Raw genomic sequence first — 26,568 nt, 5'->3', positions numbered from 1 at the left:
ATAATTGAATAAGGTAAATGAATTCCCCACAAATTCTGCTCGGCTCTTCATCAATGCCCCTTCTGATAAATTCGTCTATTAATTTATACCATTTTCTACAACCGCTTCATTATTTTACTCCTTCAAATGCCCTTCTAATTTCAATTTCGAACCATGCTCCTCGTGTTTTGTGTTCTCGAAAAATGTATCGGTGATCATTTCGCGATGTCCATTTTATCATTTTCGCAGGGGGCGCACGCGTCAATCGATCACGCCGTTGTAAATTGCCCCGTGACGTAATATACCCCTTTAGGTAGAACAAAATGACGGTGAATATAAATAATAACGTTGCGCGTTCGCCACGATGAACAGCGCTACCTACGAAGAGAGCTCGGCCGTTTGCATAAAGCGGCCGTAATGCCGCCTTGTCGAAACACCGTAACGCGCGAGCATTAAACGAGGCGTGCCAAAACATCATATTGTACCGGGGCCGTAGTGAATCGTATTTACGACGCGCTGCTTATCGTAACTGCCGCGTAAAGCGTCGTAACGTTTCGATCACTTCGATCGTGAAATTGCCGCTAATTGACCCCCGAGAGCTTTCCCGCGATACGCGAAAAACGGCCCGGCCGGCCATTTATTTACGAGCGTGGCTTAACGCGACTCGCGTGCAATTACCCGCCGGTATAAATTTTAAGGCGACACCGGAGTTACGAAACAGGCCAGTTAACTTGGGGCTGTTACGCGCCGTGCAGTAATGCGAGAGATTAATCATGAAGCGTGTAAGGAGCACGTAGGTCTTGTAGGGCGATAATTAATTATCGACGACATAATGGCGACGGGGGAGTAACAGGATTACCGGGGAATTAGTATTTCATTCAAAGCAGGGGTAAGCGATGAATAGACGCGAATATGGAGGTGATATAATCAAAATACATAGAAAATTGTTATTCTGATGAGAGTGATTTGAGGATCCATGTTGACTAACAAGGATCCAAAGTGACTGTTTTTCGGCGGAACTACACTCTGAAGTGTGAAATCAGCCCCTACAGTTATCGCGTTTAGTTACCCCATGTTTCGTTTTCTTATATAACTTTGTTTTCCAGTTTCATTTTGCCAGATCGAGCCATTTGGGAGCCCTTATTCCATCAGGAGGGAGAGAGGTCCTTCTCCGCCGACGATATATATAAAAACGCGATAAATGTAGGGGTTGATATATAGGGAAGAGCGGGGACAAACGTAACGGCGTCCTGAAAGTAACACGCCTTCTCCCCCGTTCCACAATAATTTCCAAAACGTTCGTTTTACACAGTTAGATGCGTATAGTGTATCTTTTATTGTACCGAGTGACGTTGAGCAGTAACATGCGCGTGTCGTCGCTCGCCGCGGAATGTCCGTTTGGCAGTTAATTTTCAAATTGCACCCGCGGTCTGCGGTTTCGTGGATCGACTTCTGTGCGCCGCGTCACCGATGGGAATTCAAATTAAACGACACCTTTCGTAGCCATCGCTATCGGACGAGATACATGAATGCCAATTGAACGACGCGAAAACGCATTCCGCGGCTAAATGCGACACGTGCGACCCAGACCTGCATCTGCGCATGATCCATCATCATCGACGAAGGATCGTTTCCGCGTGTCACAGCCTCCAGGAGTATCTCCTTCCGATGCTAGAGATGAAAATTTCTCTGGCGTTCGTCGCGTTTCCGTGCTACTTCTTAGACCTTAAGAATCGTATCTTCAAGGACATCGGTAGCTACGCTCGTTATTCCAGAGGCGAATCTTTATAAATCATTCGAGGGGGTCACAGCTCGGCTTCGATAAGATTATCGAGATACACACTTCGAAAAAGTACGCGTCATTAAGCCGTGGCTGGGAAAGACGATTACGGCAGTGCGCGCATATACTTGTTCATTGCAATTTCGCGATATTTAATCGTAAAGGTGTTTAATCTCGTGCCGCAGAGATTAATTTCCACCCGATGAAAGTGCATTATTACTATTATTAGTCATCATTACAGTAAGTTGCAGAATAAAATGCCGACATTTTTCAGCGCTATCAGCGGTCCGTAATCTCTCCATTTGTGTAACGGGAGAACAGCGAGAATATTATGTGGTCTGTCGCTATTACGTTGCTCAATAACTCTATTATAGGAAAGTATCGCGGCGATCGTTAAGCCACCCGAAGGCGCGCTAATTGCACGTATAGAAATCGACACCGTGAACCTGGTCAACGTGTCCTGGCACCGATTAATCGCTAACATTCAATTAAATTCATCGCGTCTGCCGATCGCGCCTAACCCACCACTTTACCACGATCCAGCCGCGATAAAAAAATTAATACCAGCTCCAGGCGCCGTACGTCGTCGCATTTCGAAACGAACCAACCGATCTAAACGCCCGCGCGGCGACCGATTTTATATGCCGCTCGATTTTTCAACGGAACGGATTTACGTTCTTTCGTCATTGAACGCCGCGGAACGTCGACGGGCGTAATAAAGCTTCGGTGTATCGTAATTCCTGCACAAGTGACTGTGATCGGTGTCGTTGCCGGCTACGGTGGCGACGTTTGCGCAATTCAAGCAGACGGAAAAATAGAAATTCTTCGCGGCGTTTCTCTGCCGTGAGATGAATCGAAGAATTCCACGCTGGAAAATATTCCACGATCGGCGGCGTTCGGGGTGAGGTGCAACACGCGCGCGCCCGGTGTGGTCCCCCCGTGTGTCTGGGAGAAAGATTTCGGTGCGGTAAGGAAAATCCCGGGGAACCGTTCCAGAATCTCCTTCGCATATGATTTTGACACAGATTCCACGAACGACCGGCCGGTCTCGCCTCGAATTCCCGAAACGATTCTTTCGAGGGGGCGCGCACACGAATCGTGAAGAGAAAGTGTCCACAAACGGAATCGTAATGACCGAAAGTGTATGTCACTCGCGTCCCCGGGCGTCACAAGCGCTCGGTACTCGAACCCGAGTGCCGCCACCCGTGTCATCGAGTGCTTCTTCGCCGTCACTCACCAACATGTTGCTCCCTCGCTTTTGTAATGTCGACAAACACCGTATACGGCACCAAAAGCTGTGTAGATATAATACAGAGACGGGTATTTTCTGTACCCGTGCGTGAAACGGTGTTTCTCTGCGCGAGCGAATAAAATCTTTGCGCAACTTTTAGTGCATTCGGTGTAGAATAAGTTCGGGTGTGAGACAAACTTTGGCTGAAGCTAGGGTAGGTGCACCATTTATGGCCAGTTTAAGGTATTGTACCAGTTTTGGCCACTTCTTACAAAAATATTTAAGACTGCTGGTGCTCGCGACTGGAACAAGAGGAGAGCGAGAAGAACATTCGACAGCCAGACGCCATTACGTGCAGACGCATCGATACTTACACTTTTCTCGTGCATTAGAGACTGTATTCGGTTACTTCTGTTCTTGTTAATGTTCTGTTACTCTTACTGTACCTACTGTTACATTAAACTTCCGTTATGCCAAACCGAAATCATAACAATATAATATTGTTCCGTGTAAGCAATAAATGTAAAGTGACCAGATATTTTCTGTTCCAATGCGGAACAAGCAAGCAAGCAAGCAAAAAAAAAAGGGTTAACAGATGCGTGAGGAGATCTTTTCCGTAGTTTATTAAAGCATTTACAATATATTTAAAAATACATACTTGTGATTATAAGATGATACATTGAAACGAAATTAAAAATATATATTTTTTTTTCACAACAAAAAAAGTAGAGGAAACAGTAACTTTATGCCAATGCGAAAATGTAAAAGGTTACATGTCCAATCCGGGACACTTTTCAACGCGGGACGTCTGGTCACTTTAAATAAATGTAACCTTATATTTCTGGCGATATACTAAATAGAATATTTACGATGTGAAATTCTCCACATAATAATGATCTGCAAGCAATTTAAAAATAAGATAATTACGCGCATAGCCTAAAACAGTGCAATGGCCAAAAACGGTACATCTACCCTATCGTTGATGAAAAAAAATGAAGTACGGACATAAAATGGTACATTTGTCTCTCCCGCCATTCTTTTCCTCTTCGGAGGCACATGGCTCGCGTCGCGTCATTCGTCGAGCAAAGAAGCAACCCACCCTCCACGTTTATTCTTTCATACCACTTCCAATTAACTCCTGGGACACGTGTCCCGCTAATTGCCACGAGTTCCTGCGAATTCGTTCAATCTGTTAAGAACCCAATTCCCTAATTGGCCCCGTGCTATCGCTGCTTTGGAAAGATCGACAAGGAGCAGTGTGTACTCCCAAATCCAGTAACGCCAAGCTAACAGGCTTAATTAACGTTAAAACACAGATCAACGAATGTCACGGCTTGCAACAACACGCGAGCCCACGAGACCTCGTCACAGCTGCTATAAATCGAAGTAAGGCCGTGTTTATATCCTCCTAATCGTCTGGATTCAATTGTTACGTGCCGGTACCCCGATAATTCTACTAATCTTTATAGAAGGCCATAAAGACTGCAAAGAGGGAGCACGGAGGAGCTGCGGGGGCGCCGGAATTCCCCAGCGCGTTTCGACACGCCAGCTTCTTGGAAACGTTCGATTCGCCGGTGGAACGAAAGAGGAGGCGTGCACCGCGGATACGCGAGGCATTCGTGCGGTTTATTCCGCCGCGGCGCGAGAACCTCACGGCTGTCGGCTTAACGCGTCCAGGCCGATAAACAGGCGCGACCAAACGGCGGGAATTTCGCGAGGCGCGCGACGCGACGCCTCGGCCGACTGTCACACGCCGTGTCCCAGACGCGTCACCGACGCATGACTAATTAATCCCGACAGTTACAAAGGCTATTTCCGTCGAATTGCCGAGTGATCGACTTACCGACGCCTGCAATTATCGCCGGCGGTCGCGAACCGCGAGGACGATCTCTCCGGGCCGAGATCGGTGAGGAAAACTCGAGAGTGTGTATCGGGGAGCGATCGGCAGGGCGACCGAGGCGGCAGGCCAGCAGCCGGTCGATCCACCTCGATCAAGCTAATTTATCTTGTTAATTGCCGCCGTAATCGACCAATCCGTGTGTAACGTCGCGCTGGATCCTCCCTGTCATTGGTCCAGCCGCGAAGACGGCTAACGGTAGACGAACGAGTACCGTAAGATCGACCTACCGAGACGAAAACTTTCGATAGAATGGCGAATCCGATGCTAGTCTCATTAAACGTTTCTATCGTTTATGCCGCGGCTGAGGCAGCAACGAAATTCCCTGGGTACAGGTGTTTCTTAATTAAATGTCACTCCTGCTGATATTCGCTGGGACAAGGTGGTCGGTTTAATCGTTTGCGAGCTGATAATTTTGTCTGCCTTGTAAACGCGGACTAGCAGGATCTATGTGAATTTACAAGTGCCCTTTGGATGTGACGCTCTAAATGTTCTGGAAATTTATCTTACGCTCTGTGCTTCGATTGCACGAAAGGTCTCAACTTAATACTTAATTCTGTACAAGTACAGAGTCAGACGTGGAAGAGTTCCACCTGATTTGACTTCGAGCTGTGGAGCGCAATGCGGTGAAAATCACAGGAGCGCCAAATGTTAGGATTACGCGACATCTCCCTGCTATCTTGCCGGGTTATCGATGCACTCGAGTTGCACGAAAAGAACCAGCTCCGATAATTTTCCGCGGGAGAACAATCGGCAGGAAATGTCGAAATCCGCGAGCTGTTAGATACCACCTAGCGATCGGAATGAAGTGATAAATGATATTTCCGGCATCGCGGGAACAGCGGAGATATTGCGAGGAAAGGGATCGCTCGGTATCTGGATCGATGCGACTCTTTCGCCGAGAGTCTCGCGATAAGGCTGCCAACCGAGTAGAAACGTCGTCGAATGGATTCGATTCTATAAATTTCGAGTCCACGCGACGGAACGAACCCGCGACGAAACAGCGAAATACCGAGAAACACACTATCGGCCAACTCTTTATCGAGCATTCCGCAGATAAGGTGATCCCTTTATTGGTTCTCTGCAGCGTACGGCGCCGATGTATGTAGATTTTAACGCGGCCGTTCGACAGTGACGCAGGTGTGTCGAACATCCCCTACTCAAACAATGCCTTATCGGCCGAAAATTTCGATAAAAACCGTGTTTTCGTGTTGCTCCCGATGCGACAAGGTTACATCAAACGGAGGACGATACGCGAGGCTTCCTCCCAAAGCGAAACTTATTACAGCATCGATTATGATAGCCTAGACTATGATAGCGACGCTAACGTTGAGAGAAATATACCCACTGTAAAAAATGCAGTCACTCGAACACGCCGATAGGTTAACTATTCACAGATTTTGTTATCGCGAGATAATAGAATTTATCTATTACATAAAATCGATAGATTTATTTATCGAGCAACTCCAAGCATCGAGTGACACTCAGAAAAATAAACAATTTCTCCGTTGGATATTCTACAAACATAAGCCCAGAAGACTACCTAGAGACATCGCAAATAAACATCGAAGCCGCACAAATGCTAGTACACGCCGCGTACCTAGCGCGTTAAAAGCAATCGAAGACTCAATCCCTCCCCTAAACGATAAACGAAACTAAAGAAAGTTCCCTCTCACCTTAGTAATTCGAGAGACTTCCCCCATAAAACACCGACTGCCAAAGTATCGTCCGTTACGCGGAAGCACCTTGGCTCCTTTCGCTGAGAAGCGATCGGACGAAGACACTGTACCGCCGTCGTAAAGGTTTCTCATCCACTTAGCGCCGACGAGCAGTCTGAGGCGGCGTCGCGCGTGTTGCGCGGGCAGGTACGCGAAAATCCCGGCTCGGCTTTGGAACAGCAGCGGAGGGCGCGAGGAGTGAAAGGCTCGTAAATGAAACTGTTTTTCTAAACGGATCGCGACGAACGGACGGCGGGGCTGAGGTCAGGATGGAGGACAGTAAAACGTCACACGGCGGGAGTTCAAAGCAGCCCTTTCTCGCGAAACCGTCCGGCCGTCGTAAAGCCGGGACGCGTCCGAAAATAGGTGTTATTTGGACGACGACAGCTAGTGGGCAGAGTCCCATTCTCGTTCTCGTTGCCGGCTCGGCTCGCGTGTATCTCGTCCAACCCCCTGTCGGAAAACGACGACCCGGGAGGGGGTGGGGGGAGCCGGTGGCGATACACTGACTAGGTGGCTTCTGTTACGTTTCAAATGTCCCGGGCTCCTCGGGCGCATTCCTGTATAAACACGAACGGAAATACACTCATCCACCGGTGGCTTCGGCTCCATTCAGAGAGCGCGTGGTTAGCTTCATTCACAGCTACCCCCACCCCTCAGGCCGGCTATCCGGCGCTTTCACTCGCTCGCTCGCTCCCTCTTGCTCTGGCGGACGGGGCTGCTACGTGCGGCTTTGCCAGACGCGCGCGCGGGACATGGCTAAACAACCGGCGCGCTTAGATCATTCGAAATTAGATGGACAGTGGGCGAGGGTGTCCGCCACTGGCGGAAGTGACTGGGTAAAACGATGGACGCTGATTCCACCGGGGGCCAAGACGGTCTCGATAGACGCGGCAGGGTTCCGGCGTTCGTTCAACCTGGCTGCTGTTCAGTGTGACTAATGTCGCTTGTTCGTAGGATTCTAATTAAAACTTGCCTCCCCGATCGTATCGCGTTGATGAATCGCTCACCTATTGTTAGGACTAGGTGTCGCGTGTCGGGAGATTTGTATATTTGAAAAGTACCGCCAACAGATCCGTCGGGCGAGCTTGAAGGAAGTGTCTTACAAAGTCTGCTTGATGCCGGCGGTTGGATTCTGTTGAAACTGAAATGGAGCGGCGCAGATCGTGTTACACTTTCTGTCCGAGGGGACAGAGTATGATATTACGCGTTAAGTAATATTGCGATTACTCTGTTAACCCATATGGGTCAGCGTAGAGAAGTCAATTCATCTCTCCCGGTCACCAGCTTTAATGCGAATCAGTGGCGCGCGCAGAGTTCAATCTTTGGGGAGTACAGTTGAAGGGGTAAAAATACAAATTAATGCAAATTCAATGAAATTCATTAGGTGATTATAAAAGTTTGTTTGAAGAATAAAATCCATTACATTGAGCTCCTCTTTCCTTTCTCTTCGGGGATGCCAGGGCCTCTCATGGTTGCAGCGTAATGGTAGCTACGGTCCCAGCGTCTTTCGCGGAGTAATTAAATCTACTTGTTTGAGATCGAGCGTCGTAAAGCGCCGATGTACCCCCGGTGTATACTTTGCGCAGCGTCTGGTCCCGTGCCGATGAGCGCCACTTCAAACGGCCACGAAAGTAAACTTGCGCCAAGCTTTGGTAGTTCCAGAACTACTAGGCTGCTTCCCCTTGCGGTCACTCGTGGCTTTGAACTTTAAAAATAAGAACGCAGCCGAGCGGATGGGTAGCGCGGCCAGCGAAGCTAGTTAGGTACTAAGAATAAGTGGATAACTAACCGTTAAACGAATTATTGTTAGGCAAACACACCGTGGGGCATTTAGTGGCCGGGGAGCTGCGGACGCCCAATGATGCGCGTGCTAATCGCCGAGACTGATTCCGTTCTCGCATTTAAATAGCAAATTTGAAGAGGCACGTCGGCGCAGAGGAGAAATAATCGTTTATATAAATACGCATTAAACAGCGAGGCACTTTACGTAATACTCGGTAACGAGTGCTTGCTCACATCGAGTGTTCAAGGTTCGAAACGGTCGAATATAGACAGACGGTGGTCTTGTACGATTCGTCCGTAGAATTTCTGTACGAGGGTAATCCGTGTCTCTCCGTCGAGGCACCTCGCACGACGGACGCCCGAGTGTTTGCGGCAAATATTTGTAAATAACTCCGCAAACACCTTCTTTTCGCGTGTGGAACGGCTGACGTTTGCAAAAGGGAATTAAATTTCGCCACAGCTCGGAGAGAAGCTGCTGGGACGTATCCGTAGTCTCGCGTCGGATAGATGACGATGAGAATTGCGAAATTATATTTACAAGCAGGGGATTGCGGAATTATTACTGCTCTATCGAGCACGATACACCAGTGGCCTATTCTCAGGAACACGCGTTTATGCGGCTGAAATCACCGTTGCGACAAACAGGCTCACCCTCGTTTTGCGAAGCCGTCGATTATCGTGTCTTCCACATTAGCATTGCTCACCGGACCTCGACGTCTAGACGCATGCTTGTCGGATGTGCACTTCATTGAACCCCCCCGGTACTCGTACTCGACGCTTGTCTTTCGTAAGCATCGCGCAAGTGACCAGCACGAAGAAGACGACGAGCGCACGTCCCGTCGAACGAGCTGGGTAACGCGTGTGTACAGGGCGCTCCGGGCCCTGGCCAATCTACGAGCCTATCTTGTCTATAAAACTCCTAATAAAATTACGGCTTCATAAACTAATAATACATGGCATCGGCCCCCCTTTCAACGCCGTCGATTAATTAGCTAGAGCGGCGACGTTTTTGCGCCCGCCGGCGGTCGAGACCGGTGATAGCGATATCTGAAATGCTTGTAACGCATGGAACTTCGAAGATCTCGGTGAGACACGAGGGAACATGCCCGTGGGCGATATCTCCGAATTGCGTTACAATTACGCGGAGGAAGATTCTCAAGTATGGCGAAGCGCGTTAAGAAATTGATGGAATAGAGTAAAAGTAATCGACGCAGGTTGATTGGTCGGATGAAATATGGGCGAAAACATTGTGGAAAGCTTGAGGCAACTCGTTAGAAGTTACTCTGATGAAATCGAATTCTATAGATGTAACGCATTCGTCTGAAATTCATTTAACCCTTGATTAATGGAGTGGTATTTATAATTAATAATTCTAGATGATTACTTCAGTAATTCGTTATGAAACTGTGTAGGGGAGACCGGGGATAGTTGACTAATTTTTAACATTTCTAATTTTTATAAATAGACCATTGGTATTTTGTTGACTTGTTGCATACAAAAAGTTTACAAATTTCATTAGGTATATTCTTTTGAATTTTTTATTTTAGATCAACTTTCGAGCAGCAGTGGTCACCGCAGAAGCCCTTTTTTTAGAGAACCTTCGAGTGATGGACAATAACTTAGTTAATGATAAATATTTTTAAATAAAAAAATTACGACGCACGGTACTAGATGCAATCCTCAAAAGGAAAAAAGATTTTTTGAGAAATGTGTTATAGCTTTTGAGTAAAAAATTTCCAAAGACCACCCTTTCTTCGGCCTCCTGACTGAGCATGACTCTTTAAATGGCAAGCTGGTCATTCATATGCTTCAATATCGCGAATCGCAGCATAATTTCCAACATAATACAACAATTAAAGGGAATTAGTCAACTAACCTCGTTAGTCAACTAGCCCGGTCTCCCCTACTGTTAGATCAGTTCAAAAAATTCCCACAAATCTCTTACTGTCTCAAATACAGCGTTCCCTTTTTACAGCGAACGAAGTCCATGGACCACCCTTTCACACAAACTCGAAGGGAAGCCGACGGAAGAGGCAGCACGGGTGGTTACTGGTCCCCGTAATAAATCGCGCTCGCGCGAAGAAGCCGCGCCATGCAATCAAGGAACGATGCATCTGCAATCTGAAGACTTGCACGTACACGTAGTGCGTGGTGCATCCACGGGACGAGGACCGCCGAAATTACAGCTATTATCGCGATAAAGGTGAGAACCAGTCGCTGTTTGCTTAACCCGATCGGAAATCGGCGAGAGGTCGTGCGTACGATCTCCCTGGCAATATCGCGGGGCGGGGGAGAGAGATACAGGCGGGCAAGAGGAGGAAACAAAATACAGCTGCTCACTCGAAAAATTGGGCGGTGTTTGACGTTTAACCCTCGAGTTAACGGGGCGTGCCTCGGTGAAACGGTAAGACTACAATTTACACTCTCACGTCTCAGGCTCGCTCCCCGATCAACCACTCACGATCCCCGACCCCCTTTGCTCGGCGTAGGCACGCAAATTTATTGTTTCCCCCGTCGATATTAACGAATGACCATGATCGACCGAAAGCTTGCGGGCGCGGGCTCTAACTGAAAGTAGGTACTCGGTGTCGCACGTGCACCGAACTCGTAGGTAGGTACACCGCTGCGGTTCGTTCGGTCGTTCGCACTGGCAGAGAGGATCGGGGAATTAGTGCTCCGTGCTTTGGTAAATTCCTTGGGGGTACGTTTGAACGAAAGATTCTTACAACCAAGTTATGAAATAGGAGTTTCGAGGTACTTAATGTTTAAAAGAGCGATTCGTGCGCGTAATGGCCAGTGATCAATTTTAAGAAATATGGGCGAATATGTTTTGATGAATGTTCCGTGATTAGTGGATGATGAGTGTACCTCCGAGTAGATAAATCTTGCGTTCGATTTTCAATGTAATACGAGGAATTTAAAAAGCACCATTGAAAGCCACTCGAGCGGATCCACTTTTCACGTAGTTTTCCCATCTAATTTGGTTTTCACTTAAATCAAAGTGTCCTAACGTGTTTCGTGCGTACTATGTGCCCGCCGCCGGTTTCGCAACGGCTACGATTGAATACCTTTGGATACATTTAAAGTACTTATAGACTGCTAACGTCACTCTTATCGCGTATGTTAATTCATGGTAATTTCGCTACGTGGCGGCATCGTAAGTGGAGTAATGGTTAATCAACAAAGCATCGCCCGAGTGTTTGTGCTTCGTGAAAGGACACTTCTGTCTTGGTAAATAATCGTAGAAAATTCTAACCTCGTTAGGAAACCCATTGCGATACGATCTCGCGATCTTGAATCCCTGGGCGATAATCTAGCGAGGAGATAACCAAAATTGGAAACCTGATCTTGTAGCGGAGGCTACGTCGAATTCTAGCTCTCGGCGAGCTGCTCGCGAAAGCCAAGTCACTGCTAGTCGTTTTCGTGCAAAATGAGGTTAAATGAGGGGTCACGATTTCGAATAAAATAGAATAGAAGTGTTAAATGGAATGGGGTCGATATCTGAAGCTCTTGCATGAGCGAAGCATCGAACGTGCGATTATGCTCCGCCAGGAGACGAACCAGAAAATTTCGTTGGGTCATTCTCCCCAGTATTCGTATTTAGCGATGAAAATTCTTTGATAAAGCACCAAATACGGATTTCTTGTTCGGAACAGAATCACTTAAACGTTTTAATAATTCAAGCCGGAATTGTAACTGCTGAGTCACTGGGATTGCGACAAAATACCTAGTTGTTAAACGAAAAAATTCTGATGAGAAGTGCTTTAATGCGAGAAGCGATATACCAATGCGGAACAACACCCGTTCGCCGAAACTTGGGGAACAGAGTCAACGAACGGGCGTTCATCATGCATTCGTATCGTGCCCGGAATTTTCATTTCATGTCTGTGCATACGAACGAACGTTTTGTTTTATACGGTGCGCCGCACAATTAATCGACAAGTATCATTGGATTGCAATAAGAGTGTTAAATTTAAAATATCTTCGATGTTTGAACTTTAAATGATAAATCACTATCGTGTGTGAATTGGTATCAATTATACAATAATTATTTATTTTTTGATAAAGGAAAAAATTAGACATTTGGATAGCTACAACTATAATTATTACTAACAGTAATATATTATCGTTAATTACTGTTAAATTCAACGAATTAGTAATTCATTTCCTTTCGTTTGAATTTTCCGCCAAATACGCATGCGCGAAACACAGAAAGAAAGACTTATTGAAAGAAAGAGAAACTCTCTACCGAATAAATAAACGAGCTTTGCTAATACGTTGCATATTGCTCTTTATAAAGAATAATAACATTCCTTCGTTTAATATTCAAATAAGAAGTAACAATGTCAAAATAACATGTCCAGAAATTAGGAAAATATATTCAACACTTTCCGCGTCGCGTGAAATTCAATGCCTCCGGCTGAAACATAGAGACGGATCGCTATTTACATTCGAATGTTTAAAATTACATAAGACCGTGGATTCTTGATTCCATCTAACCTCAGTTTCGTTTTCATTAATCAATGAAAGTTGAAGTTTAAAGTTGAAGTATTCGTTTTCATTAATCTATTTTCCTAATTTCTGGACACGTTATACGTATAATTCGCGGTTAAACTATGTTGCAAGATTGCAGGCACTCACCAGAACGAGCGTGGCACGAACCTCCACAGATACCATTCGTAGGGTGTCCCTCCTCCAAAGGGCGCAGACGTTATCCTTAATCCAGGCGCGACGTCGTTCGTAGCTTCCTCGCGAGAATCTTCAAAGATGTCCGCTTCCAACGATTCCCCACTGAACTATTTATTTCACTATTCATCCACCGTTCGCTTATCCCTTATTTCACCTCAACTCGGTCACGCTGCCGAGCTCGTGTCGAAATGTATAAAAATAATAATGGCGGCCAGACACGTGACCTGAACGAAAGTTGGATTCCGAACGTACTCGAGAACCTTTTTTTCCCAGGGTCAATTGGAACGCTCGGCGTTCCCGATCCTCGAAATCTCCAGCAATTGCACTCTCGACACGTGCCCGTTCACTTTCGAGATCTAGGTAAACGGACCCCTCGGTAGAACACCGAATAACGGTACTCGATGCTTCCTATTTTCACTGACAGCTGTGCGACACTGTCGCAAGAATTCCTCGGACTCTCGGCAGTAACGCTGTCCCACGATGTATCCAGAGGTGTGTTCCGCTTCGTGACGCGTCTCCAATTGCAATTCGCAATGGAAAGCATCCCAACGCATTTACCCTTTTTGCGTGATTTTCCCGTCGCTGTGTCAACTTCGATATCCGATCAAAATCCACGACCAGCCTCGCCGAAGATCGTCTTCGAAGTGCGCACCAACGCTTCGGACGTCCAACCGTTGTAAAAACTCCGATCAGTCATCTTCACTTTCCCCGAGAATCTTCAAGTGACCCACCGTCGAACAGCAATTACCAAGAGGGCACGTACGCCTCGAACTGTCGATAATCCTCGTGTCACGTGGTACAAATTCCGGTCCGCGTCGCGAGAAAAACGGAAGCGCTGACGATCCAGCTCCCAACGTCCACGGTAGGTCGTCGTGCAAGCTCGCCAAATAACAACGATCACGGAGCAGCGTTCCCCGAAGAACGAGAACGTTAAAAGGGACAAACACCGGCGATCACAGGTGCGTGCACCTCGCTCGCCTGCAGGACGATTCCCGCGGCATGAAGACGGGGAACGCGTCACGTAGATGAGGAATGCATCTCGTGCCGCGAAGAGGCGTTGGTGTCGAACGACCACCGAGCGAATTTCACGAATAAACGATCGCCAGAAGCGGTTTATCCTCCGAACGGGCGGGCGGGTCGTTTCTTTAACGACGAAGGGAAAGAGACGGTGGATCGAACGCGCGAGAAAGGGAATCGCGGCCGAGGCAGAGCGTGGAAAGAGTATGGGAGAACAAGGGAGGCAAAGGGAATCGGCGGATTATCCGTAAGTGTAAACGCGCAACTGCTGCACGCTTCTCAGTGGCCGTTGCTCCGCGGAGGCGCGAGACGCATAATTTGTGCGCATTACTGCCAAGATATATGACGTTCCAAGACGCTAACGACAACGACTATACGTTACTTCCTTCCGATCCTGTGCCTGGAAGCCAGCCCTCCGGCGCCGATGGAATTTCCTGCAGAAGGCACCCACTCTTCTCCTCCCTCCTCTCCCCCCTCGTTCGCGGATTCTCCTGTAATTTTCGTTTCTCGAGATCGATGGCGATCCGATCTCGCCGGCTGGGTCAGTTTCTCGATCGTACGGCGCGTTATCTCGGCACGCTGCCTAGCCGCTGGAGATAATAACGATTGTTTTATATGTCCCAGCGGGCCAGCGGACGAGTCATTCGGACGGTGCGAGGGGATGATCGATCAGACAGATTGCGATCGCTTTTCGTTTATATTTCGATCCGTTCGCGGAAATTCCACAAAGATCCCGAACAGTTATCCTCAATGTTCGCTAAATCTACCGACCAACTTCTTCTCAAGATATTTCGCATCGATTACTGTAATATAGGGTAAAGAGGATTTCGATGTCGCGGATATATATATATATATATATTCGTGGTGAACGTTGGAATAATTATTTGTCGGTGGTTGCGCAACGGATATGCGTCCTTTGTTGAAGGTACTTGAAATATAATTATGTCGGTAACGACGTTGCAGCTTGTATCGGAAGAAAGAAGTTTAGCCTGGCGCCACCGCGGTCTTTTCACTTCCTTCTTCGCGAGAAATCACCTATTGCCGGTTGTAACGTGCAATGACCGTCGCCGACAGTCCACGTAACCATTCCAAACGATTTTCTTGTTACGCGGCTCCCGCGACGAAGCGCACCGTGCTAACGCAAAATCCATGCGAAACAGCCGCCGGTCGACGCCGATTCACTCGCGCGCCCCGTTTCCCCTCTTCGCGTGGAAAAATACGCGGGCAAGATTCCCGATCGTCCCGAGCTGGCACGTGTTCGTTGATAACGGAAAGCCCGTGGAAAAGCATTAAAGAACTCGCGAACAATTCGACTCCTCCCGAGGCATGAGAATAACGGAAGAGTTACGTTTATCGAATCGATACAGATCGCGGCACGCACATACTTCGATAACGGTTTATCTCCTTCTGTGTATGTCGTTTAGTAGAGCTTCTAGTCAGCCCGAGCACTTCTCCGCGCGTCACCACGTCCAAGTTCCACGGGGACTAGGAATCATCCGAAATTCCCAGTCACCGAAAACAATTCACTCTCGCCGCCAAACGGACAAACTGTGCCACGAAATTCACTGGTTCACCTCGGAGCTCGATGCCTCGGCTTCTATCGTCCGACGAAACTCCGTGAACTTGCGACACTGAGCAGTCCCTGCGAGTCTTTTTCACTAGATTCAGCCGTCGCGACGGCACAATTTCGATGGCGGAGCTGGTCATCCAATCGTACCGACCGTCGATTTTCGAGAAAATACCGGCCGCTCGATTCCTCGGCCGCCGTATCGACGGGCCCGATCGCGCGACACGAAAGTGGTTCTAGATCGTCGAAAACGAGCGATGCAGAACGCTGGTATCGTCCCCGCTGAGCGGAGGCCGGCGCTCGCGCGGAAATCAAGAGTAACACTGACTCGATGGTCGAGTTGCGGAGCGATAGGTGGACCGCACGTACGAGTTGGTCCTCCCGCGTGCGAACCGTGGCAAGTTCGGGGTGCGTGTGCGCTAGTCGCAACGCGTGTGACGCCGACTGCAAGATCAACGGTATAAACAGTCGCGAAAACGTGAACGTGTACGGTATATTCGGTGCGTTCGAGCAGCGCTGGCCAGCGATCTTTACGCGGCCTGTCAGCAACACCGCTCTGCGCCGATTCGAGTGCACCGCGGGGGATTTGCAGGTTAATAAAGCCGGATGCGGTATCACCGATGTCGCTGCTTCTGCACTGCCCGGATGACACGAGGAGGTGGGAATCGACCGAGCTGCTGTCGGGAGCGATGGTAAGTCTGTGCTTTCTGAGTCGTTTTAGATGCGACTCGTAGGTACCGGGCGAGGTTAGCCTTCTTTCGTTGGTGGGGCTTCCCGAGCGAACATTAACAACGGAAAATAAAAGCAACGCGAGGTTCTCGGTGCCGCCGTCAGGTGCGTTCCTTCCTATCCTCTTAACGCCGCGAAGGTCAGAGCTGACAGATATTCTGGTAGAAAGGTTTCTTGATCGTCGATCGACGATGGGAATTGCGGCAGCTAGTCGCCGCTCTCCGGTGTGATTTCTCCGATGCGTTCGAAACGTGGGCCTCGGTGTGTCCTCGAGTGCTCCGTCGACGGTTAGATATCGCGCAGAGCCGACGTTCAGTTTTGGCGTAGTGCTGACAAAATTGTCGGAGCGACGCATGGCCATACGGGACACCGTAAGGGCCGAAGATCGCCGCAGACTGCTCCGACCGAGAGCAGCGAAGCTTCTCCGCAGCGGCGGAACCGTGTATGCTGGTGCTGCCGGCTGCTTCTCCGCCACGGTGCGAGCATCGTGGGCTCCTCACCACCACGTAGAACCCTAAATCCTGCGTAACGCACGCCCCCACTCCCCCTCGAACGTCTCCCCACCAGCACGCCACGCTATCCAACATCCCCGATGTACTTACTCGAATATCGGCCGTCACGCGATCAAAACGGTTTCGTATATTTCAGAAAAGTTGCTTATACCCTCCGCTACGCAATCTTATTACCATTATTTACACTCTTTTAACATCGAAGCGACGAGAATTTGCGCCTGCCCGCGGCGAGCATATGAATAGCATAGTCAGTCGTCAATGATCCGTCGGTCTTTGGACACGATAACGTGTTATCAATTGTCGCCTGGCGGCTATTATATTAAATATCTCTTCGGAAACCGTTGGAAGTACAACAAACACCGCGGTATTCGTTTCGAAAACACGTTCACGGTACTTCGACTCGTATGTGGGTCAGAACGCTTCTGATTCGCGCATCACCTGATCTCTATACGAGTCAGGCTGGCGTTGAATCAAACGTTCTGACCCTTGCACATTGTGTACCTGTAATACCATCAGCGTACGATCACGAACAGCGATGTATAATGAATTCTATTAATGTAATTGAATAATATGTAATGAATAGCGCGTAGTGTTTAGAAAAAGAGGGCAGTGTGTTTATTGTCACGAGAATCTTATCGTTCCACTGTATGTGCGAGTGCGTACGCACTTGGAGGTCCAAACTGTGAACGTGTTAACGCGAGCACAACGTGATAATATGGCGATATTTATTTGAAACTTATCAGATGGTCGATATTTTATCAACTCGGAAATTATATTCCCTCGCACAACACTGTCACCGATTTTCCATTCGCTCTCAGTTCCCACCGAATAGGGATCCGTTTGTCGTAGCAACTATCACTTGGACGAATTATTTGCACCGTTTAGCGTGCTCTGCTCGCGGCAATCGCGGCGCGGGGGGCCAGCGTTACTTTCCGTTCGTAATTTCTGTTCGCAGCGAGCGACGTTTCCACGCCGAAAGCACACTTGGTCGATCCTGCCGAATGATGTCCCTTGCACGGAACCAGGGTTCGACGGGTTCTGTTCGAGATGCACCTGGAATGATGCATAACGCGGGGTCCATGCATAAAACATCCCCACTTCTCGGTGCCAACCGACGTCAGACCAATCTCCGGCCACGCGAACAGGCTTAAACTACTTATTTCTTCGCAAGCCGCTTATCTCAATCTTGGAACCGATCGTGGGGTTCGATGCACCGACCGCGAAGATACTGGTCGCTCCGCAGAGAGCGCCGCTCTAAAAATAGCGGCAAAAAATTTTATCGCACAGTCACGCGAATTTGCCAGGTTCCTTCCGATTGGGGCGAAATCGTTCGCGACTCGGTTTCTTTTTTGCAAACGCGTTTATCGCACCGCGCGCGCGTACCTTTTGCTTTTGTACGGATTCAGGATTGGTGGAGGCAACTTAGGGTAATTGCGGGAGAGATGCCGCGCTCGGAGAAACGCCGCACTATCGGTGTTTTAGGGATGTCGGTAATAAAATACAACCACAGCCGATTTCATTTGTTCGAGGCTGTTGATTTGGGTCAGTTTGCCAAGCAAGAGCGTGTTTCCTGTATTATTGTTAAAGATTTTGCTGCTTTTCGAGGTAAGCCTAGCGCACTTTGCCTGAATAGTTATACGTCGAGTTTATTTTTGCTATCGTAGTAGCTAAAAATTCATAGTTTTTCTTGATACAACTTTTGTAATACGTTAAAGGAACCTTGTAGAATATTTCCTTGGCAGAATAGTTTACTTTCGACGTAGCATGTGGAAATACGAAAGTGCGGCGCCTCTCCCGGGCATTTCGGGTAGACGCCGCACTTTTACTTGGGATAGATGCCGCACTTTGATACCGTACTGTTTCGGAAACTAAATCGATTTAAATGATGTGTTTAATGTTTAAAATACTAAAAAAGTTTTTTAAAATGGCTAACATAGGATCTCAAGGCAAATTATTTATTTTTAAATGAATAATCTTATAATCCAAGCATATTTGTGGACTATTTACTCTTTTTTCACATCTTCCCTATTTTAATCTCAACATGCCAACTGAATATAAAAGAAAATCTAACGCTAAGCTTAAGAAAGATCAGAAAAAACGCAAGTAAAGGATAAATGTAAGCCTCAAAAAGCAAGGAAAACAAAAGTTCATATGAAAGTGGTTGAAGTTTAATCCATCTTATCGTCAGCCGAAGAGATAGATAAGAACAATTGTGTTAAGTGTTGGGAGAATTATTATACCACGAAATCCAAGGCTGGCTGGATTATTTCTCCAAAATGTAAAAAGTGGCTGCATGAAACATGCACCATGTATAACACTATGTGTAACGCATGTGGGAGGAAGAAAAAAGGAATGTTAAATTTCGAAAAACAGAAATAATATCTGTACCTACCGTACCCATTTAATTTTCCAATTTCATAATTGTATAAAATAAAAATGTTTCATTTTACTATGTTTTTACTATTTTTTTTATATAAAAAGTTAACAAGTTTAAATCGAAAATTAAACGTTTTTCGAAATGCGACACCACTCCCGCACGTGCGGCAACTCTCCCACAATTACCCTACTGGGTAGTACAATTTATAAAAAGAAGCTTTGAAGAAATGGATCTTAGTGGTCCACAAATTAATTTGTGAGATTTTAGTAGAAGCACGCATCTACTTATAATTCTCACGGTTTTTTAAAACTTTCCGCGAATAATGGATGTAGGAGAGGCAAGTCAGTGTTTGGGCATTTAAGATTTAACGACGACGAATGTCGATGTAAGGAGGGGACAGTAAAGAGTAACAAAATGAGCCATAAAATATGACGAACCTCGGAGGCTTAACCCTTCACGCACGGTGCAATTCATCTTGCCAAGTATTATGGGTTCCTTATCTCATCTTTCGAACCCGTTTAAGACCCGTTTCGGCACCTCAGTTCTCCCGATTGCATCCGCTTCAATTATCCGGGCTCTTGTTCCAAGAATGCACGCTGAACCCACCCTAGAATTTACGCCACCTGTAAATTCTCATTCTTTCGCGGCCCGCGAGGGCAGCTTATGTCGCGGAACTAGGCAGAACCGCCGTGTTATCTTGCCGCAGATTTAATGCCGATATAAAGCGAGAAATGAGACAGTTTCAGCCGGTACTTACATCAGGATTAGACCTTCCACTGAAGTAGTTCTGTCGATCCGCTCGATCTTCGGGGATAATGCTCTTAAGAATTGATCTGGCTGGATTTACGGCGGGAGATTGTGATTTTTCATACGCTTAAACCCTATCCGCGACGGCAGAAAGTTATTAGCTCAATGTTGCCGCACATCTTGCCCCGTTCGCGGTATTATCTTCCACGTGGAGAAATATTAATGCGCGATAAACGTTGCCTACTGCTGACTTTGATTCAACTTGCCCGATTTCGAATTTATGATTGGATTAATTTAGCATTTCTCTCGAACGTGCCTGAAGTGTTCGCATACATTTTCTCTTAGAGAAAGTGTGGTCCTATTTGCTGCGTTCACTTGTAACTTAATCTCCCGAAAGATTCTTCGTTTCATTACCATAACGATACTACGGACTTCCTTTTAAATGTAACGTGCCAAGCGAAATCCTGGTGGGATATTTACAAATTCCTCCCCCTTGCTTTTTCGTCGATGACGTTTCATTGTGAACGCTCAAAGCACGGGCATGCAGCTTTCCCAAAAAAAAAAATTGGCCACGATCGCGGTGCAAGGTATCGCCGACGAGCAGTGTCCCGATGAGAATGCAACATTCCCCTGTACAAGTGGCGCGATAAGCGAAGATACAAGCGTGCAGATCGATAGACTATCTGAAAGTCAGATCGCTCATGGTCGATGCCGATGAAAGTGTACGTAAACAGACCGGGGAGCATATACGTCGCAAGATAATCAACCGAGGAGAAACGATACGGCTTATAAATAAACGGCGCCATTGTTCCACGCAATTATTGAACTCATTTTACATTTGCACACGATAACCCGACGCCGGTGCGCCGATTCATAACGCATTTGCATCTCACGCGACGCGGTCGAGTGGCCTGAAAGTTGATTTACACCTAATCGATGAGATTCGTGCGAAACGCCTCGGTGAATAAAGCGTATTAGGATGTCGGGAACTTGAAACGCGCAACTCCGGGCCCGCGAGGCGGCCAGGATATCGGCGCTTTGAACAGATCGCCTTGAACGGAGAATTTTTCTCGCAACGAAAGGCGCGAGCTCCTCGCGCACACCGAACGCTCGATTATAAATTCGACACACGAAATCGTCGGCACGCTTCGCACCTCAATCGCTGTTAGTCGATAATAATCTGGTGATTCTGCACGCGAACGCGATATCAAACTTATATCTCGTACGTGCGCGCCCTACTAAACGCACGAAACTTTCAATATAGCGCTGTCATTAATATTCTCCCCGATGTGTAATTATCCATGCCAGTTTGTCTGAGAGTGCTCGCGTAGATGTCAAAGATCGATCTATGGAAATGCTGGGGAAATTCAGTATGTTGGAGTGTCCGTATACCTTCGAGGTTTCTGTTAAATATTGTGCTATCTATGGGAGATATGTCCAGAATTATAGAGTACCTGTAATATATATATGTGTGTGTGTTATATTAAATATAATACTTTACCCGAATGAGACAGCAGATAAGTCCTCTAGTTACCGATACCTATACAAAATCAACTAGGGTAATTGTGGGAGAGATGCCCCACTGTGAGAGACGCCGCACCTTCGGTATTTCAGGGTTATCGGTAATAAAATACAACACTGTCGATTTTATTTGCTTCAGGCTGTTCGTTTAGGTTGGACTAATAAGCGAGAACGTGTTGCATTATTACTTTTAAAGATTTTGCTGTTTTTCGAGGTAAACCTACCGCACTTTGCCTCAATAGTTATACGTCGAGTTTATTTTCGCTATCGTAGTAGTTAAAAATTCATAGTTTTTCGTGATACAACTTTTGTAACACGTTAAAGGAAGTCTGTGGAATATTTCTCGGCCAGAATAGGTCACATCGCACTATATCGGAAGGTACCTAAGTCGACTAAATGATGCCTTCAATGTTAAAAATACAAAAAAAGTGTCTCAAAATAGATACCGCGATATCTCAAGGCAAAAAAAAACAATTATAAAATGCAAAACGTGTAGAAGCCCAGTAAATGACCGCATACTTTTAATAAGAATTGTACTTATTAATGTTCGCTTAATACGCGTAATTAAAAATATAGGATATTACAAGTGCAACTACATTTATAAACGTATAATAATGTTTAAATTTATAATTGACATTTCTTTGCCTAATGGTCATTCACTGGTACGCGGTCAATTACTGATTGGTTTACCCTATGTATCCTTGGAACAAATTTTCATTGAAAAATTTAGACACGGTGGCAATTTCGCGCAAAGTGCGACAACTGTCCCACAATTACCCTATGATTCCAAAAATTTTAACTTTATTAATCTGTGCTACTGGGACGTTTCCCGCCAATTTTTCCAAGTACTACCTGTCTGCTTGTAATTTCTTCCACCTGTTTTTCTTAAATCACTTTGTATCGTTCGCAAGCGAAGGTATGATCGCCCAGTGTGCCAGTACACGTGCCTTCGGAGGTAATTCGCGGCAAAAGCGACAAATAATGCAAGTACCCTGGTGGTTAAAGGAACGCCCTTAATATACGACGATACGAGCGGCCTGGCGACTTTATTAATTATTATTGCCGATCGCATCTGAGAAATATGCGTACGCGCTCGCAGTGTAAATTAACGTGTCGGGGTCGTTGCAAAACACGGTGCATCGCGCCTCCTCCTACTTCTGCCCAGCCGCAAATTAAAATCGGAGATGATCGCCCGGAATGGATGGTTTCGTTTACATCGCGAATGTCGATCGCTCCCAGCAAGAAAGAAATGTATGCAAATATCATAATCGTAGTATGCGATTTTATCCGCTGATGAAAGAAAAAAGCGGGCGCTTCTAAGGCTTGTGCGTAAGATTCTTTATTGCAACCGTGCGTGGCTCTGGTACTCCTAGAAACTTAACAATTTGGGGAATTCTACCGTCAAGGACCCAGTTCCTGATCACTTAAGAGTAACTACCGCGGGTTTTTTAAACGTGTAAAGGGAGAACTTATCCAAATTTAAAAGATTTTTTTTATATCAGTAAATCTATGTTTTATGTTTAATTTGGTATTAAAAAAAGTGCACACATAATAATAATTATTTTATAATTTAACTTCGAAAGTGGAAAATGCAAAGGGAGCAGTTTCTGATCACCTTCACACGTTTTACTATGAGCTATCAAATTTTGCGTATAAATTTCAAAATACTTCATAATTATTTAGTAATTTGTCAGAATAAATTTGTATCGTAATAAGCTTAATAATTGGTTTATTTTTCTAAGCTGATCAGGAATTGGGTTCTGATCAGGAACTGGGTCCTTGACGGTATTGTAAGACATTATGAAAATTATTCTACAATTTTCAATGACTTAGTTCCTTTTTCTTACAAGCCACCAATAATCAATGGTAGCATCATTCGTTCCAATCAAGTTTCTTATTTCACGTTTAAAGTAACCTTACTGAAACCTCCGACTCTCTCGTTGAAAACGACAATTAAATGATAAAAATCGAATACCAATTTGCGAAATTATAAGCGTGGGGAGTTTCACCGAGGCAAGAAGCGGTTTTTATGTACGATTGCAGGGAGAATGGGGTGCGTTGTTGGTGGAACTTATTGCAAAAGCCTCGAGTCACGACGATTTCTTCGGTTGCCGATGGAAACGATGATGGGGTACGAGGCTAATTCGCGAAACGGTGTCGGGGGGCATCCTAGAGCCCCAGCTCCGAGGAAGAGGCACGCCCTCCTCGTTACCCAGGGCTTCTCCCCTTTCCCTTTTCGCGATAATATCTCGGCAAATACCGAGCCAGGGAACCCTTTAGCTTCGGCCAGGCAGCCGCCTGCACGCGTAATGCCCTAAAATTAAACAGCCCACGGCGCCAGGGGCGACCTGAACGTCACGTTGCCCCGAATCAACCTGGATCACCGGGGAAAAAGTTTCCTCCCTGCGCCCTTTCTGCCGCTAGACATTGACATTTCGTGCTGGTGCAAGTCCCTTCGCGATTAGGCTATTAGATCCTTGTTCGTCGTTGGTCAAGCTCGACGCGTGCAGAGACACGAATTCGCATTTTCGAAGTAGATAACGATGTGCAAATTTTAAACCATTTAATGGAAATTCAGGGCTTTTGATTGATGATATTAGGTATTTGCTTCGGAGAATATTGTCTGGTTATAAATGAATGTCGTTACTTAGAAAGCTTAGGTTCTATTTTCAAAGTGGTATATGTATAGGTGTACCTATACCAGTGTTGAGATATAATGTCGAGATTTTCATGTAATAATAATTCTTTATTCCACAGTAGACTTTACAATAGAAAACATATAAAAAAGCGAGAAAGAGATAGAGGAAAAAGAAAAAGAATAGATTTGAATAACACATATTACGCTAGAGGAGTGCAAAAGGCGAGGTACAGCTGTCAGCTGTTATTAACCTTGCCATTTAAAGCTACTTAAAACTAAAACTAACACAACAGAGTACACGAAAAGTAAATGTAGACGGCCAAATAACATAATCAAAAGTAAGAACTAACATCATATGCGTGTAGTTGGAAAATGACAAAAGTAAATGTTAATAATTAATTATTAATGCTGATTAGCAAAAAATAGTGTCACTGCATGCTTGAAGGATACGAAAGAGGTTACAGAACGATTTTCATATGGTAGGGAGTTAAAGTAAAAGGCGGACCAGTAGGAAAAGGAGCCGTAAAATTTAGTGGAGTGACAGGAAGGAACGGAAAGGTGAAATTCATGTCGGGTAGAGATGTATTCATCTGCTGGACGCTCGCGATTTGTGGCGAGTAATTCACGCAGATACGGTGGTACACCAGTGGACATCAATTTGTATATGAGACAGCAGAGATGTAACATGTATCTCTGCTTCGTATTAAGCCAACCCGTCTCTGTAAATGCTGGCGTTATGTGATCGAACTTTCGTAGTCCAAAAGCAAATCGAATACAAGCATTCTGAACCCGCTGAATACGCGCAGAGACACGTTTAGTTAAGCACGGATAATACACTATATCAGCGTACTCAAATAAGGATATAATCAATAGAGAGGTGAGAGTAAGTTTTTGTTTACGAGATAGGACACGCGCTACAACATATAATGCCAATTTTGGAATTAACATGCTGCTCGAAAGTCCAGTTCGGATCCATAATAAGTCCCAGATTTTTAAGTTTGTTTTGAGGATATATAACGTTAGCATTGAAATGAATTTTAAAAGAGTTTACCTGCGCTAGTAGGTGATTAGACCCTACTAGGAGTAGGGATGTTTTTGACGGGTTATAGTACCTGCTGTTGAGATGTGTCAAACAACTCAGCAGCAACGAGTGTTTTTACCGCGGTGAACACTCTACACTGCGTTCCACATTAGAGCATACTCGTTTCGCGCAGGGATACATTGTTGATTGGTAATAAACTGGCAGGGTAAGTGCTACGACCAATCGCGTGTGTCAGATCCGTGGGAGCTGCGCAGATCGGTCGCAAATCGGTAGCGGAGTTGGTACACTCTTATATAGAACGCAGTGTAGTATATTTTGCCGTTTCACGTCGTAAGCAACACCATTTCTTCGCCTCGTATCTTCTGGCGGTCTGCACTTCTGCCACGCGGTAATGTGCATAGTCGTTTCGCCTGTCGGATTCAATAGGCGAGCATCTAAAACATGTCGGGTGAAAATAGAACAGGGCAATGTAGACGGGACATTTTGCGCTCTTCCGGCTGTCTGTGACGACGAATTCCGTTTTGCTGTTCCGAGTGAAGTATCGTCCGGTATGGAGCGCGAATTCCTCGCACGCCACGAGGTTCTCCATGGCGAACGTTGCCCTCGGTGTTTTCACACAAGCCTCTCAAAATTCCGACTAAAATTATTACCACTAAAATAATTATTACACCTACGCATATCTAATTCCGTCGAAATTAATTTTCAGCATTCCAAAATAGTAATCTCGGAAACACAGGTTAAACATTTACCACGCGTTTACACACCCACCGCGCCATTTTCTCTTAGAGCTAAGCCAGTAATTGCCCCACGATACGGCGCAGCACACACCTTTCATTACAATTTATAATCAACTTTAACCGCAAGTATCGCAGTTTCGTATCATTTACAGTAAATTGCGGCCAGCAGCTAGCAGCACAGCCGCTCGTAACTTACCGAGGCCCTCTTTTCATTACACAAGTTGTAATTTTATTTCGATCGTATATTGTACAATTACCAGTCGCCCAGTCGCGTAATAAAACCGACTATCAGCCGCGCGACGGCGTAATTATTAATTAGTCCGCTGATGTACGTTGATTACGAATGGGCCAGAACGGTTCCGCGGCAGGGCGGGTGGCGTTCCGACGGGGCTCGGGTACCAGTGCCACGTAGAAAATCCTCACGCGGCGCATGCACGCCCACTTAATGGCACGTTAGCAGTCCCGGTGACAGATTATTAGCCGAGCCATCTGCTAATGCGGATCTTCCGCGGTGTTAGAGCATCCCCCTGGATACTATCATCGGGCCCCGCTTCGAAAATTTACACCCGAGCCTTTCAGATAGCATCGCCGACGCGTTGTCG

At 46.3% G+C, this 26,568-nt stretch overlaps 1 protein-coding gene across 4 annotated transcripts in view; it reads right to left on the bottom strand.

Annotated features, from left to right (window-relative positions):
• The window catches only part of LOC143366625 (uncharacterized), a 97,854-nt gene extending 80,926 nt beyond the window's left edge, over positions 1-16,928 (bottom strand). For 2 of the 4 annotated variants that reach the window (XM_076807822.1, XM_076807824.1), the window contains exon 1: positions 13,032-16,927. In XM_076807822.1, coding sequence (XP_076663937.1) covers positions 13,032-13,067 — 36 coding nt within the window. In that variant the 5' untranslated portion in view covers positions 13,068-16,927. Of the gene's footprint in view, positions 1-13,031 lie in introns of all 4 variants that reach the window. The other 2 variants (XR_013084777.1, XM_076807823.1) reach the window with 2 other exon arrangements.
• Positions 16,929-26,568: the final 9,640 nt, after the last annotated feature.

The sequence above is a fragment of the Andrena cerasifolii genome, chromosome 3, assembly GCF_050908995.1.
Source record: "Andrena cerasifolii isolate SP2316 chromosome 3, iyAndCera1_principal, whole genome shotgun sequence".
Classification (NCBI taxonomy): Eukaryota; Metazoa; Arthropoda; class Insecta; order Hymenoptera; family Andrenidae; genus Andrena; species Andrena cerasifolii.
This window is presented reverse-complemented; position numbering and strand designations above follow the sequence as displayed.